Here is a 17,234-nt window from a genome sequence, read left to right as displayed (position 1 = left end):
TAATGGGCTTAGGCTGAATAGCATTTTGTTGACTGGCATAGGTAGTGTGGGCCAATGTCTTCCTTCTGTGCCATAAAATTCCATTACTTACAGGTTCCGTTGTGATTTGTTCATTATACAGATCGTATTGTATAACATCAGAGTACCAAATTAAAAATTACTGCTCAAAGTGACACTTATGACCAAACACATGGGGCGGCACGGTGTCTCAGTGGTTAGCACTGCTGCCTTACAGCACCAAGGTCCCAGATTCAATTCCAGCCTCGGGCGACTGTCTGTGTGGAGTTTGCACATTCTCCCCGTGTCTGCGTTTCCTCCCACAGTCCAAAGATGTGCAGGTCAGGTGAATTGGCCATGTTAAATTGCCCATAGTGTTAGGTATATTAGTCAGAGGGAAATGGGTCAGGGTGGGTTACTCTTCAGAAGGTCGGTGTGGACTTGTTGGGCAGAAGGACCTATTTCCACACTGAAGGGAATCTAATCACATAGGATATACAGCACAAAAATAAGCCATGCAGCATAACAAGTGCATTCCAGTGATTATGCTCCACTCAAGCCTCATTCCATCATTCTTCATCCAAATTAATCACAACCATTTACTCCATTCCCTTAAATTCTGGCTTGTCTGTTTTCCCCTGAAAACAGCTCATCCATGCTATCTGCTTCAACTCCACCCTATGGCAGTGAATTCCACATCTTTATCATTTCCTGTGGCAAAGACATTTTTGTCTGAATTCCCTATTAAATTCTTGATGATTACCTTATATTGATGTCCCTAGATATGGCCTTCCCCCCGAAGATGAAACATTCTCCCTGTATCCATTCAATCAAAATCTTTCACTGTTAAAAGTTTCAATCATGCCACACTTTCGGCTTCTTTTCTTCCCCAAGTAAGAGACCAGACCCCAGACTATCAATTCTTCCTCAATTGTCTAACTATATATTTCTGCTATCATCCTTGTAAATCTTCTCTGCATCCTGTTCAGTGCTTCTAGATCCGTTTTTATAATATGTAGAATAGAACTGAACTCCAGACTCAAAAGCGAGTTCCAAACAAGATTCAATAACAATTTAGTGTAATTCTCTAGCTCAGTCTATACCAGCAATAATTAAACTAAATATTCCACAAAATGTCTTTTAATCTCTTAACCACCTCCACAGATTGGAATAGGAGGGAATAGAGTCATAGAGTCATGGAGATGTACAGCATGGAAACAGACCCTTCGGTCCAACCCGTCCATGCCGACCAGATATCCCAACCCAATCTAGTCCCACCTGCCAGCACCTGACCCATATCCCTCCAAACCCTTCCTATTCATATACCCACCCAAATGCCTCTTAAATCTTGCAATTGTACCAGCCTCCACCACTTTCTCTGGCAGCTCATTCCATACCCATAACACCCTCTGTGAAAAGGTTGCCCCTTAGGTCTCTTTTATATATTTCCCCTCTCACCTTAAACCTATGCCCTCTAGTTCTGGACACCACAACCCCAAGGAAAAGACTTTGCCTATCTACCCTATCCATGCCCCTCATTATTTTATAAACCTTTATAAAGGTCACCCCTCAGCCTCCGACGCTCCAGTGAAAAACAGCCCCAACCTGTTCAGCATCTCCCTATAGCTCAAATCCTCCAACCCTGGCAACATCCTTGTAAATCTTTTCTGAACCCTTTCAAATTTCACAACATCTTTCCGATAGGAAGGAGACCAGAACTGCACGCAATATTCCAAGTAGCCTAACCAATGTTCCGTACAGCTGCAACATGACCTCCTGTACTCAATACTCTGACCAATAAAAATTTAATGCAAATAAGGTACACACTCAATAACATGTTCTGGAGTTGTTTGGGCAAAATCCTGGAACACTGATAGCACTATGGGTGTACATCATGTGGTCTACAGAAGTTCAAGATGGTGGCATAACACCACTGTCACAAGAGCAATTAGGAATAGGCATGAAATGCTGACCTCATTAGATATACCTACACTTCAGACAAGAATGTAACAAAAACAAATGCAATATGTGATTTTAGAGAAATCTATAATTAATCTTCACTAAGGTCATCCCCATTCTAGATGCTAGGTTTTTATTGCAACTCTCCTTCGAAAGAGAAATCACTGCAATCATTATCCTCTTGTGAAGCAATCAGTACAGAAGTGGCTGGGGTGAGGGGAGAGGAGGAGGAAGAGACCTCATGCATGGTCACAAACCTTCTTATAAATATATAGTTATCTCGACCACTTCATGGGACAAATACAGGTCTCGACTTATCAATTCCATAATTCATGTGCTTTAGAGGTATTAACCTGCTTTTAGTGGTACATATTTGCGTTAAATACAAGATAAATAAAAACCTGATTGAACAAATGTTTTGGAGTTAATTATGTTTACAACGTAATAGTGTTAGTGTTACAAGGTCAGAAGCAGAAATGTACAACAACAAATGATCCACCTGAGATTTTAATGGAGACAGAAGGTTTACCTTTTCCTCAATTAAAACAGTTAAAACACTGATACTGTTCCTAAATGAAAAGCAGGCAGTAGTTCAGATTGCAAAAGGAACACAAGTGATACCTCACAGCGTTTAGTGAGGAGGCTATTTTTTTCGGATACACAAGATGATTTGCATGATTTAGAGAAATTTTGTCCAAAAGTTGTCAACTCAGATGATCAATTATAGTGAACAGCAAGGAGGACACAATGGCAGACAAGGCAGATACAATTTCATGCGGACAACAGATTGGCAAGAAAAATATATGGAATAGACATATACACTGAACTGCAAGATATTTCAGAACGAACTGTTCAGAAAGCTAGTGCTTGGGATGAATGCGTTAAATGATGTGGCTTGTAAAAATGAAAATCATGAAAATTTATTGGGAATGGTTAAGAGATGCTTGTTAATTAAGTACATATAGGCAGAGGGCACTGACTGCATTGTCACTTTAGAACATAAAAAAAATGGGGACAAGGGATCAATTTGGCAAGATGAGATATATTGGAGACAAGAGAGGAACAGAATAAATGGGAAATGAGCATAAGAGAACACATCCTGCCAGTTGTCTTAAATCAGGCACTGATTGATTGTCTTTGATCAATCAACCTTCCTGGATTATTCCTCCTCTCCAACCAGCTGACACAGGTTGATCCATCAGGTACAATGCATGACAACAGTCCCACTTGCAGGCGGGCTCATCCCAACAGCAGCAAAGGACCTTAAATGACCCTGACTGGTCATAAGGGCCTTGACTAGCGGCAGGACAGGAAGGTCAACCATGGACCTTACCAGCTCAGATTTAATTCTCGTACACATAAGTTGGTGACAGAGTTTGGGAATGCCGCCACTCCACCTGTGCACATTCCTACCTCCATGCTCACCTGCTGTGCGCAGGAGGTTCTGCTTATTTTGACAATATCACTGCCTCCACAATATTTTCTTCCATCTCCCCTCAGTTCCCTCTCTCGTTGATTGACTGGTCTATTCAATAAAGCACAAAGCAGTGCTACCAATGAGGGGAAATAGTAAAAGCAGAACAGCTACAATGTTAACCTAGTCACCATGAGGAAGAGAGCTGTCCAGAAGCAGTTAAAGCCTGATATAAGGACTAAGAATGGACATAAGGATATACAGGAAAATACATAAGGTAAAGCAACCATAGGCCTTACCAGACCATAGAGCAGCTCTTTTATCAGAGACAGGTGACATGTAGTGGTTTAATTGGAGGGTCAACATGCCTCAGATGAAGGGAGTGGTTGAGAAGAAAAATGCTTCATGGCAACCTCAGCCAGTATATGAAATAAACCCAGACTGTTGGCATCATTCTGCATTGCAAACTGGCCATCCAGGCAACTGAGCTAGCCAACATCAGAGAAAGTACATACGGATATGAGAAAGACAGCATCGGGGTGAATGACAGGTTGGAGTCCAATTTTTTAATATTAATGCACAGCATATAAAAATTAATTGAATTGCAATCTCAAATACATCCATGCAGATATAAAATTTGACTATTAGAGGCATAACTGCAAAATAGTAATAACTAGGAGTAAAATATTTCTTAAATTGGAAGTGGAGGAAGTGTAGCTTATTAATTAAATATATTTTTACAATAATAGTAGCAGAACAATCAGCACGGACACATGGTTAGAACTGAGGAATAAGTTGGGACTGAATAATTCAATGGGATTTGGTTGCAGGGTCTTTGATAGCAGCGAAGTGGTAGAATGTTTTACTGCATAAACACATGGCTAAAAGAGTGGTGTGGGGAAAAAGGGGTCTCTTTTCATGGGGCACTGGCATCAGTATTGGAACAGAAGGATCTGTACTGCTGTGAATGTCTCCACCCAAAACGAGCTGGCCAATGTTCTAGCGAAAAAGAGTAAATAGGCTGGTCAACAGACTTTAAACTAGAAAGGTGAGAGGCAACATCCCCCAGCAGAAATCAAAGCAGAAGGTTAACATCTAGAGGGGTGGATTCAACTGCGTGGAAAAATATGAAAGGAATGACAGGGAATGAGAACTCAGGAGAGGTTATTAAAGTCTCCAACACAGAGTCGAGAGTGTAGTGCTAGAAAGACACAACAGGTTAGGCAGCATCTGAGGAGGAGAATTTATGTTTTGGGCATAAGCCCTTCATCGGGAATGCTGAAACATCAATTCTCATACTCCTCGGATGCTGCCTGACCTGCTGTGTCTTTCCAGACCAACACACTCTACTCTGATCTCCAACATCTGCTGTCCTCACTTTCTCCAAATAGGACAGTGCTTGGAAAGGGTCAGCAATCAACTTCAAGCACACTGGACAAGCAAATGATAATGAGAAGAGGGACAGTTATTACAAGACTGAAGGTGTTATATCTGAATATACGCAGTATAAGGAATAAGGTAAATGAGCTTGTGACGCAGATCGAAATTGGCAGGTATGATGTGGTGGGCATCACGGAGACGTTGCTGCAAAAGGATCAGGATTGGAAGCTGAATATTAAATGATATTCTATCAAAAAGACAGGCAGGTGGTCAAAGGGAGTAGAGTTGCCTTATTAGTAAGAAATGAAATTAAATCAATAGTAAGAAATGAAGTAGAGAGACATGGTGTAGAATCTATGGGGGAAGAACTGAGGAACCGCAAAAGGTTTAAAAAAAAAAGCTGGAGTTATGTACAGGTCTCCCAACAGTAGGTAGGGCGCAAGATTCACCAGGTAGAAAGAGTGTGCAAAAAAGGCAAAATTACAGTGACCATGGGGGATTTCAATATGCAGGTGGACTGGGAATATCAGGTTGGTCGTGGATTGCAAGAAAAGGAATTTGTGAAATGTCTATGAGACGGCTTTTTGGTAGAGCCCACTAGGGAACAGGCAATACTGGCTTTATTGTTGTGCAATGAGGCAGACTTATGACTCTATGAAGGAACCCTTAGGAGGCAGTGATCATAACAAAACTGAATTTACTGTGCAATTTGAGGGGGAGAAGGTAGAATCAGAGGTAATGGTACTACAGCTGAATAAAAACAACTTTATTCAGAGGCACAAGGGAGGAGCTGGGCAGTACTGATGGGGAGAAGAGCCTAGCAAGAAAGACAGTGGGACAGCAATGACGGCAGTTTCTGGGAGTAATTCAGGAGACACAGCAAAAGTTCAATCCTAGGAAAAAGCAGCATGGTACATGGAGGACGAGGCAACCGTGACTGACTAGGCAAGTCAGGGATAGCATAAAAGTAAAACAGAAAGTATATAATGTGGTAAAGGTCAGTGGGAAACCAGAGGATTGGGAAGCTTACAAAGACTAACAGACAGCAACAAAAAAAAAGGAGGGAAAAGATTAAATGAGGGTAAGCTAGCCCGTAATATAAAGGAAGACGGTAAGGACAAAAGAAAGACTAAAGTGGACACTGATTGCTGGAAAATGACACCTGAGAGATAGCAGTGGGGAACAAGGAAATGGCTGAGGAATTTAATAATTACTTTGTGTCAACCTTCAGTGGAAGGCATTTGTAATATCACAAAAATTCAAAAGATTCAGGGGCAGAGCTAACTACAGTGGCCATCACCAAGGAGGTGGTGTTAGAAAACCTGTAAAGTGTTAAAGCGAATAAATGACCTGGACAATATGGACTACACCCCAGACTTCTAAAGGAGATAGCCTAAGAGATAGTGGAGGTGTGTGTGGTGATCCGTCAGGAATCACTGTAGTCAGGGACTGGAAAAACGTTAACATGACACCTGTTTAAAAAAGGAGTAGGGTAAAAGACAGAAAATTACAGGCCAATTAGCCTAACCTCGGTCGTGGGTAAGGTTTTGGAGTCCATCGTGAAGGATGAGATTTCTGAATACTTAGAAGTGAATGGTAAAATAAAACAAAGTTTCATCTGTTAGAATTCCTTGAGGTGGTAATGGGCAGGTTAGACCAAGGAGAGCCAATGGATGCTATCGATTTGGACTTGAAAAATACCTTTGACAAGATACCGCAGAGGAGGCTGCTGATTAAGATATGGGCCCATGGTGTTAGAAGCAAGGTGCTAGCATGGATAGAAGATTGGATTGGCTGTCTGGCAAAAAGCACAGAGTGGGGATAAAAGGTTCTTTCTCAGGATGACAGCCAGTGACAAGTGGTTTTCCTCAAGGCTCAATGTTGGGACCACAACCTTTCACTTTTTACATTAATAATCTAGATGAAGGAACTGAGGGCATTCTGGCGAAGTTTGCAGTGATACAAAGATAAGTAGAGACAGGTAGTATTGAGGTGGTGGGGAGGCTGCAGAAGGATTTGGATCGGTTAGGAGAGTGGGCAAAGAGGTGGCAAGTAGAATAAAACGTGGAAAAATGACAGGTCTTGGACTTTGGTAGGAAGAATAAAGGCATAGACTATTTTCTAAATGGGAGAAAATTCAGTCGTCTGAAATGCAAAACGACTCTAGACCAGGATTCAATCAAGGTCAACTTGCAGTTTGAGTCAATAGTTAGGAAGGCAAATGCAATGTTGACATTTATTTTGACAGGACCTGAATATAGAAGTAGGGATGTATTTTGGAAGCTCGAAAAGGTTCTGGTCAGGCCAGATTTAGAGTATTGTGCACAGTTTTGGGCTCCATATCTCAGGATGGATGTATTGGCCTTGGGGCGGGTTGAGAGGAGGTTCACAAGAATGGGCCCAGGAATGAAAAGCTTAACATAGGAAGAATGTTTGGGGATTCGGAGACTGTACCCTTGTGGTGGTGGTGGGGGGGGGGGGGGGGGGGGGGCATTGTGGTGGTGGTGTTGGAGGGGGAGATCTAATCAAAACTTGCAGAATACTGAATGGCCTCGACAGAGAGTAGATGTTGGGAAGATGTTTCCATTGGTAGGAGAGACTAAGACCTGAGGGCACAGCCTTGGAGTAAAGGTAAAACCTTTTAGATCAGAGATAAGGAAAAAGCCTCTTCAGCCAGAGAGTGGTGAATCTATGGAATTCACTGCCACAGACAGTGGTGGAGGCTAGGTCACTGAGTATATTTAAGATAGAAATAGATAGGTTATTGATTGTCAAGGGAGTTGTGAAACTTATGAGCCATGATTGACTGGTGGAGAAGACGATGGGCTGAATGGTCTAATTTCTGCTCCTGTCTTATGACCTATAGATGGGATGGTGTTTTAGAAATCTCAAGGTTGTTATAAATCTATCTAATTGGTAAGAGATAAATTATTAAAAATTTCCCAAGAGCATAATTTATTTTTCTGGAGCAATATCTTCAGGAGCAAAGTTTATAGACCATACCAGATTTTGTATGAGAAGGTTGCCAAAGTGATCTTTTACGCTGCAGGTCTGAAAGTCACATGTAAGCCAGACCTGTTAAGGATAGGTGCTTTCTTCATTCGCAACTTTTTTTTAAATTCCAGATTTACCGAACCAAGTGAATTCAAATTTCCTTAGTCCCATGACAGGGTGTGAATTACATCTACGGATGATTAGCTCAGACTTCAGATTAGTTCAAACAGTGTGATCTGTTCAAAATGTTTTTCTCATTTAGTACAGGAACAGTATATACACCTAAAGGAACATTATACATATCAAATAAAACTGCTATGTCAACAAAATAGATGAGGGAACATAAAGCAACAGTGCATGTAAAACTAGAAAGAATGGTGCTATTCCAAGAGACTGGGAGAGGTATTGAAACTGCAAAGATTAAAAAAAAGTAAAAACATATGATAAGAAATTTATCAGAGATAATGTTCAACAAAAGGCTTATTAATAAGAAAATGGATAGCCCTAGATGAACCAAAATCTGGAAACTATTGAAGTTAACAGAGAAAATAATTTTAGGGGAAAAATGACACGAAATATTGACAAATCCCCCAGGGCTGATGATCTTCACTGAGTTTTAGAAAGATAACGATGAGAATATTGTAGATGTTTTAGGTATATTCTTCCATAGCTTTCAATTCTGAAATTCTCTTCAGATTAGAACACTTCAATGCAATTCCATTATGAAAGAAAGGTTATAGAGGAAAAACCAATAAATTAGAGCCAGTGTCTCAATCTGTCACAGGAAGCAACTGGAATCTATAATCAGGGGCAGTGCCATTGATCACAGAGAAATTTGAGCTAATTAGAGTGCCTATGTAAAAGGCAGGGAACAAGTTAAAACGTTTAAGTGAAATTTTGAGGAAGTAACTGAAATAATAGACAAAGGAAATGTCTATAGGTCTAATGTTTAGGAACATCACAGAAAAAGCAAATTTGCTAAGCCTGCTCTGCCATTCAATTCACTGCTTATTATCAATCTCGATGTCACTTCCTCACGGTATCCCCTATTTTCCTTGATACCACTAATCTCAAGAAATCCATCAACTTCTGTCTTGAAAATACTCAATCACTGAGCTTCCGCAGCCGTGGTACAGAATTCTGAAGAGTTACTGAGTGAGGAATTCGTCATCTCCATCGTAAAAGTGTGGAAAAGTGTGAAGTGATTCATTTTGGAAAGTCAAATTTGAACGCAGAATACAGGGTTAAAGGCAGGATTCTTGGCAGTGTGGGGGAACAGAGGGATCTTGGGGTCCATGTCCACAGATCCCTCAAAGTTGCCACCCAAGTTGATAGGGTTGTTAAGACGGGTTAAGGTTTGTTGGCTTTCATTAGCGGGGGATTTAAGTTTATTAGCTGCAAGGTTATGCTGCAGCTGTAATGAATTCTGGTCACTTCATTATAAGGAGGACGTGGTAGCTTTAGAGAGGGTGCAGAGGAGATTTACCAGGATGCTACCTGGACTGGCGGTATGTCTTATGAAGAAAAGTTGAGGGAGCTAAGGCTTTTCTCATTGGAGTGAAGAAGGGTGAGAGGTGACTTGATAGAGATGTACAAGATGATGAGAGGCATAGAGAGAGTGAATAGTCAGAGACTTTTTTTGAAGGGCAGAAATGACTATCACAAGGGGGCATAATTTTAACATGGGTGGAGGAAGGTTTAGGGGAGATGTCAGCGGTCTTTACACAGAGAGTGGAGTTGGTGTGTGGAATGCACTGCCAGTAGTGGTAGTGTAGTCAGATATATTAGGGACATTTAAGCGACTCTTGGACAGGCACACAGATGATAGTAAAATGAAGGACGTGAAGTTATTTTGATCTTAGAGTAGGATAAAAAGGTCAGCACAACATCAAGGACTGAAGGGCCTGTACTATGCTGTATTGTTCTCTGTTCTACATAAACAGCCAACCACTTATTCTGAGACTATGTTCCCTGACTCTCGGCTCATCAGTGAAGTTATACATTCTATCTGTATCCATCCTCAAAGAACTTTCGAAGTTGCAATGAGAATACCTCACATTATTACCTACAGAGAACACAGGGCCAATTTGCTCAACTTCTTATAAAACAATCACTCCATCCCAAGGATTTGTCTGGTGAACATCCAACGCACTCTCCTTCCTTGAATAGGGAGTCCAAAACGGTACAAAAGAGACATAGGCTAAATTATAGTTTATGGAACTAAAGGCGTGTTATAAATCTGACCAGGAGGTAGAAGTTGTAACAGTAAAATCCAACACAGACTGAATTGGCAAGAAATAGCATTTCACAAGGAGAAGCAAACTACTGGAGATGCTGGAATCTGTATTGAAAATAAAAAATGCTGGAAATCACTGTGGGTCAGGCAGCATCTGTGGAGAGAGAGCAAGCTAATATTTCAAGTCTAGACCACTCTTCATCAGAGCTGCAATTTCCAAAAGTTTTTGTTCTCAACATTTCACAAGGATTTATGTTAGGCCCTATTTATCAATGTATTATATCACAAATCAGATCCATACATCCGACTTTGAAGACATAGTAAATGTCAGAGTAATTATAGAATAGGATTCTACTTGACCCAGACAGTCCACTGCCCTACTGAGCTTGCCAGTCAATTCCATTCCCCTGCTTTATCTCAAAGTTTAATTCCTTCAAGTGACCATCTAATTTCCTTGTAAAATCACTCATCCTATCTGCTTCCATCACCCTCGTTGTCAGGCCATTATCATTTGCTGTGAAAACAAGTTCTCTCTCGCATTGTCCCTTTATATATCTTTCCATGAAAGAGAAGAAAACTCTTAACATAGCGCTGCACACACTCATCATATTAAAGTAGTTAATCACAAGTATCCATGTGGGAAAGTCGCAGTTTGTGAAGGAACAATGTAGAAATAACATACTACCTCAAAATTAAAATATTTATAACTTAATCCTATAATTATGAAACTGTTTGATACAAGTGTAGTTGAACTGGAAATGCTGCCTGTTACAGCTTTCTTAGGAAAGCAGAGTCTTTAAGAGTATAGAAATTACTAAACCAGGCAGGAAGGATATTTGATAAGCTGATCTTCCATAATGGAATCTGGTCTCAAAGAAGATTTGGTGAAAGAGCACCAAGAATCATCAACACCACCCCTTGGTTCATTATTATTGTTCGGTGTGTTCAGAAAAAAGGTTACAATTTCTTAGATGCAGAACAAATCAGCAATTGAATCACTCATGCCATTCTCTATAAAGACATTTCACAGGAGCTAGGTACAGATGAGAATATAGTAGAAAATGAGGACTGCAGATGCTGGAGATCAGAGTAGAGTGTGCAGTGCTGGAAAAGCACAGCACGTCAGGCAGTATCAGAGGAGCCAGAGAATCAACGTTCCGGGCCCTCCACCAGGATGAAGGGCTTATGCCCAAAACGTCGATTCTCCTGCCGGATGCTGCCTGACCTGCTGCACTTTTCCAGCACCACACTCTCAACACAGACGAGAATATGCACTCGGGGAAGATTCAAACTAATTATTCTAAATAATTAGAATAGATTTCTGTGACAGAGTAACTTTTCTCTATCATTTTCAATTACATGTATGCAAACATAAATCAACAAGGTACTCAAAATAAACTATTGTATGGACAATAAAATGAAATGAAAACTTTAATAATGTGCGCTCTTGTCCTTGCACTTTGGTATGGCAAGTAGTGGAAATGGGAACATAAAATTCCAAAGAAACTGGCAAATTTTTGAATAGATTAACTGAGGTAGCTGGATTTCAACACAGGCAAGCATGAGGTCATCCATTTTGGATCAATAAATGAATATCTAGAAACAGCAGAGATTCAAAGATAATCATGGTTCCAAGTGAACACCAAACAAAAAACTAAGGTACACAAAATAACTAGAAAAGCCACATAATTATTAGCTCTTAATTAGAGAGCTAGGACATTGGGGATGGACAACTTGCTATAGCTATATAAAACCATGGCTATAACACATCTAGAATACTGCTTACAATTCTGTACACTTAACAAGGGTTATAGAGCCTTAGGAAGGAGTGAAGCTCAGACTTACCAGTATATTAACAAGGCCAATTGAGGAAATTATACACAAGGCCCTTATGACTTGCAATAAACAAGAAGAAATGGTGATTTGACAGATGTTTGTAGAATTTTGAAAGAAACGGAGGACAGCTTGATAGAACCTTTTCCAATGATGGGGGAGTGAAGAAGAAAGGAAAAAGCCAGAGCAAGGTCAATGGGAAGCTGAGAAAGGACTGCAGCAGTTCTAGGAAATGGAAAGGTACCCTATGCAAGAAAATACTAAATAGAAAGAATTTTACAGTAAAGAACAGGGCATTCAATAGAATCTAGGAAGAAATTTCAAAATGTAAGATGAATCAGCACATTTCTTCCTCCACCCCAAACATTTACTTCACCTTCCTCCATTAACGTATCCTTCAACTGTTTTCTCCTCGTAAACATTTTCCAAGTTTCCCTTACTACTAGGTGAAAACTAGAAAAGCATTTATAAATTTTACTTCAGAACTTTTGTAAAAATTTTATTACCTTCACAAAACTCATGCGTATGGTGCACATTTTGGTAAGCTCATAAACTGCTTCAAAACCATGATTTACCGACTGGGCCAAAAGCTGGGCGAACTCCTGATTGTTGAAGATCTTTAAACTGCATCCACTGGGAATCTTGCAAACAGTTGTTGGATGAAAGCCGTGATGATAATTGCAGTTGCGACTTTGTACAAAAATACTACTGTCACTCAGGCACTCGGCATACACCTCTCCTCCAACATAATAAAGGTGAACACCTACAAAATCAACAGGCATAGGTTTATGTTCCATATATTTCAAGCTACTACTTCCATTTTCCTTAACAAGAACTTAACTCCAAAGGGAATTTGCTGATCATAAAGTACTTTGAGATGTCTGAACATGTGAATACAGCACCAAACTGAGTTATTTACTGCACATTTCTAAACTTCTCTAATCATGGAACGCTATTAGAATTGCAGCTTTTAAAGCATGTTCAAGCAAACAGTGGATATTGCTACATCACAATACATTTGTCCTTAAGTGATACATCAGGAGTACATGCGGGCGGCACGGTGGTTAGCACTGCTGCCTCACAGCACCAGAGACCCAGGTTCAATTCCCGCCTCAGGCGACTGACTGTGTGGAGTTTGCACATTCTCCCCGTGTAGTCCAAAGATGTGCAGGTCAGGTGAATTGGCCATGCTAAATTGCCCGTAGTGTTAGGTAAGGGGTAAATGTAGGGGTATGTGTGGGTTGCGCTTCGGCAGGTCGGTGTGGACTTGTTGGGCCGAAGGGCCTGTTTCCACACTGTAAGTAATCTAATCTAATCTAAAAAAGTAATCTAATCTAATCTATATTTTTCAGTCTAAACTGGAGGATAATCAGTGCAGTATAGACATTATGTTGCATTGTCAGAAAAAAGTCTTTCAAATTAAGTTGACTATGACCCTGTTGATACTTGAAAACTATTTTGCCTTCAGTTTTGAAGTAACTTGGTTCTGATTTTAGCTGGGAAAATACTGTTCACCCCATTCTAGACCTGTGATCATAATGCTCAATTTGACCACTAAGTCATATTAGTAGTGATCCAAGGTATGAAACTGCCAGCACAAACTAGCCAGCCTCAAGTCATCTTAGCCAAATTTCTTTCAAACACCACCAAAAACACACAATTTGCACATGCACCTCAGTTACAACAGTAACATCAAATGTGAGGGGAATTATGGTGGCATAGGGATAATACCACTCGAACAGTAATCCAGTGACTCAAGAAAACACTCTTTTGGCTGGGGGGAGGGGAAATGAGGAAACTGGTGAAATCCGAGTTCATCCCTTGTGGTTGGAGGGTTCCTAGCCGGAAGATGAGGCGTTCTTCCTCCAACCGTCGTTTCGCTGTGGTCTGACGATGGAGGAGTCCAAAGACCTGCATATCTTGGTGGAGTGGGAGGGGGAATTGAAATGTTGAGCTACAGGGTGGTTGGTCCGGGTGTCCCAGAGGTGTTCCCTGAAACGCTCCGCAAGTAGGCGGCCCGTCTCCCCAATATAGAGGAGGCCACATCGGGTGCAAAGGATGCAATAGATGATATGTGTGGAGGTACAGGTGAATCTGTGGCGGATATGGAAGTTTCCTTTGGGGCCTTGGAGGGAGGTGAGGGGGGAGGTGTGGGCACAAGTCTTGCACCTCCTGCGGTTGCAGGGGAAGGTGCCGGGAGTGGAGGTTGGGTTGGTGGGGGGTGTGGATCTGACGAGGGAGTCACGGAGGGAGTGGTCTTTACGGAATGCTGATAGGGGAGGGGAGGGAAATATATCCTTGGTGGTGGGGTCCGTTTGGAGGTGGCGGAAATGGCGGCGGATGATGCGCTGTACATGGAGGTTAGTGGGGTGGTAGGTGAGGACCAGTGGGGTTCTGTCCTGGTGGCGGTTGGAGGGGCGGGGTTCAAGGGCGGAGGATCGGGAAGTGGAGGAGATGCGGTGGAGGGCATCGTCGACCACGTCGGGGGGGAAATTGCGGTCCTTGAAGAAGGAGGCCATCTGGGTTGTGCGTTTTTGGAACTGGTCCTCCTGGGAGCAGATGCGGCGGAGTCGAAGGAATTGGGAGAATGGGATGGCGTTTTTACAGGGGGCAGGATGGGAGGAGGTGTAGTCCAGGTAGCTGTGGGAGTCGGTTGGTTTGTAGTAGATGTCCGTGTTGATTCGGTCGCCTGAGATAGAAATAGAAAGGTCGAGGAAGGGGAGGGAGGAATCTGATAATGTCCAGGTGAATTTGAGGTCGGGGTGGAAGGTGTTGGTGAAGTGGATGAACTGTTCAACCTCCTCGTGGGAGCACGAGGCGGCGCCGATACAGTCATCGATGTAGCGGAGGAAAGGGTGGGGCCAGTGTAGTTGCGGAAGATGGATTGTTCCACATATCCTACGAAGAGGCAGGCATAGCTGGGGCCCATGCGGGTGCCCATGGCTACTCCTTTCGTTTGGAGGAAGTGGAAGGATTGGAAAGAGAAGTTGTTCAGGGTGAGGACCAGTTCAGTCAGTCGAAGGAGGGTGTCTGTGGAAGGGTACTGGTCGGTACGGCGGGAAAGAAAGAAGCGGAGGGCTTTGAGTCCTTCGTGATGGGGGATGGAGGTGTACAGGGACTGGATGTCCATGGTGAAAATAAGGCGTTGGGGACCGGGGAAGTGAAAATCATGGAGCAGGTGGAGGGCATGGGTGGTGTCCCGAACGTAGGTGGGGAGTTCTTGGACTAAGGGGGACAGGACGGTGTCAAGGTATGCGGAGATGAGTTCGGTGGGGCAGGAGCAGGCGGAGACAATGGGTCGGCCGGGGCAGTCAGGTTTGTGGATTTTGGGCAGGAGGTAGAAGCGGGAGGTGCGGGGTTGTGGGACTATGAGGTTGGAGGCGGTGGATGGGAGATCCCCCGAGGTGATGAGGTTATGGACGGTCTGGGAGACGATGGTTTGGTGGTGGGGGGTGGGGTCATGGTCAAGGGGGCAGTAGGAGGAGGTATCTGCGAGCTGGCGTTTGGCCTCAGCGGTGTAGAGGTCGGTGCGCCAAACTACTACCGCGCCTCCCTTGTCTGCTGGTTTGATAGTGAGGTTGGGGTTGCAACGGAGTGAGTGGAGGGCTGCGCGTTCCGAGGGTGAGAGGTTGGAGTGGGTGAGAGGGGTGGGGGAGTTCAGGTGGCGGTTAATATCGCGGCGGCAGTTGGCTATGCAGAGGTCGAGGGCAGGTAGGAGGCCAGCACGGGGTGTCCAGGTGGATGGGGTGTGTTGGAGGCGGGAGAAGGGGTCGTCAGAGGGTGGGCGAGAGTCTTGGTTAAAGAAGTAGGCGCGGAGGCGAAGGCGGCGGAAGAATTGTTCGATGTCACGCCGCGTGTTGAAATCATCAATCCGGGAGCGTAGGGGAATGAAGGTGAGGCCTCTGCTGAGGACTGATCTTTCATCCTCAGAGAGGGGTAGGTCTGGAGGGATGGTGAAAACACGGCAGGGCTGGGAGCTAGGACCTGGTGTGGGGCTGGAGCTGAGTGTGAGCTTTTTTCCTCGGATGGTGATGGCCAGCACGAGGGGACGTAGTTTTAAAGTGAGGGGTGATAACATAGGACAGAGGGCACGAACACACTGCCTGCAACAATAGTAGACTTGCCAACTTTAAAGGCATTTAAATGGTCACTGGTAAATATTATGGATGAAAATGGAATAGGGTAGGTTAGACAGGCTTCAGATTGGCTCCACAGGTCGGTGCAACATCAAGGACCGAAGGGCCTGAACTGCACTGTAATATTCTATGTTCTATGAAGGTCATCAATAGGTAGCTGAAGACTTTGGGCCAAAGTCACTACCCTGAGAAACTCCTGTCGTAATGTCCTGGGACAGTTGTTTCACTTATTATGTACTTTTTGCCCTGTTCCTATAAAATTTCTGTACAGAGATGGAGCCCTCTGGCCAAAGGTTCTGCTGGCCAAATGCAGCCCACAGATTGTAATTCTTCCAGACCTGCCCAAGGATGGAATTTATAAGTATTTGGTCCTCAGGAGGTATTCAAGGGATAGCTGGAGTAAGAAAGTAAATTTGAGGAAGATCCCAATTGTTAGTGGAGGGGCTCTAGGAACTGGAGCTCCTATTTATGCAACACTTCCCATGGAACTTAAAAATTGAGCAATTACCTTTGCCAATATGTCTCCTGGTGTTTTCAATAGTTGAATTACGATTCACATTGGACAGAAGCCCAAGGCAGAATCTATTCTTGTTGTTAGAAGGATCAGTAAAACCATCCACCAAGACACTAGTAGAGGAAGCCTGGAAAGCTTCTCCCACACGGTTATTCAGCTCGTAATAGACAATAGAGCACCAGTGTTTTGGTTCCTCATAAGCAACTGGTTGTACATCTGCAGAAGAAAACTTACCATTAACATACATATCTCAACCCAGTTGCAGTAATCAGTTTAATATCCTTTATTCTTTTAAAAAAGAATTTCTAACTTATTTAGAGCATATAGACGTAGTATTTTTCTTTACTAACATTTCGCAGCATTTACTAACACCTCTTAATTATGCAAGCAGACCGGACAGACACTCTTAATCATATCAGGAGTAGCAGCCAGCATGTAGCACATGTTTTAACCCATCACCTGTCTTCCCAGGACAGAGGCCCTCAAACCTTTGTGTACTATAGATAAAACAACGTAACACCATAGTAATGGAATTTTAATATATGCAAGAACTGGGATTCTATTGCCTCCTCGAACTTGTGATACTTGCGGTTGCTGAATAAGTTATCCCTCTCAGAAATTTTCTAAAGCCTGATTGTTAGACTCCCCTTACTTACCAAACATTCCCATCTTGCTGCACTCACAAAGGAGTTACAAGTTCCAGAAAATTGGAAATTCAAATTATTAAAGGATAAAATGACTTATGAAAACATTTTCAAAAAGTATCAAGAG

General features: G+C 42.7%; 1 protein-coding gene across 3 annotated transcripts in view; it reads right to left on the bottom strand.

The window, feature by feature from the left end:
• Positions 1–17,234, bottom strand: part of smad1 (SMAD family member 1) — a 114,135-nt gene that overhangs the window by 10,374 nt on the left and 86,527 nt on the right. For all 3 annotated transcript variants that reach the window (XM_043699166.2, XM_043699195.2, XM_043699176.2), the window contains exons 5-6: positions 16,458–16,679; positions 12,320–12,576 (exon numbers count right to left, since the gene is read on the bottom strand). In XM_043699166.2, the coding sequence (XP_043555101.1) occupies positions 12,320–12,576; positions 16,458–16,679 (479 nt within the window). The remainder of the gene's footprint in view (positions 1–12,319; positions 12,577–16,457; positions 16,680–17,234) is intronic.

Source organism: Chiloscyllium plagiosum, unplaced genomic scaffold (genome assembly GCF_037043375.1).
Source record: "Chiloscyllium plagiosum isolate Xiang-an unplaced genomic scaffold, Cpla_swu_hap1 HiC_scaffold_1, whole genome shotgun sequence".
NCBI classification, from domain to species: domain Eukaryota; kingdom Metazoa; phylum Chordata; class Chondrichthyes; order Orectolobiformes; family Hemiscylliidae; genus Chiloscyllium; species Chiloscyllium plagiosum.
This window is presented reverse-complemented; position numbering and strand designations above follow the sequence as displayed.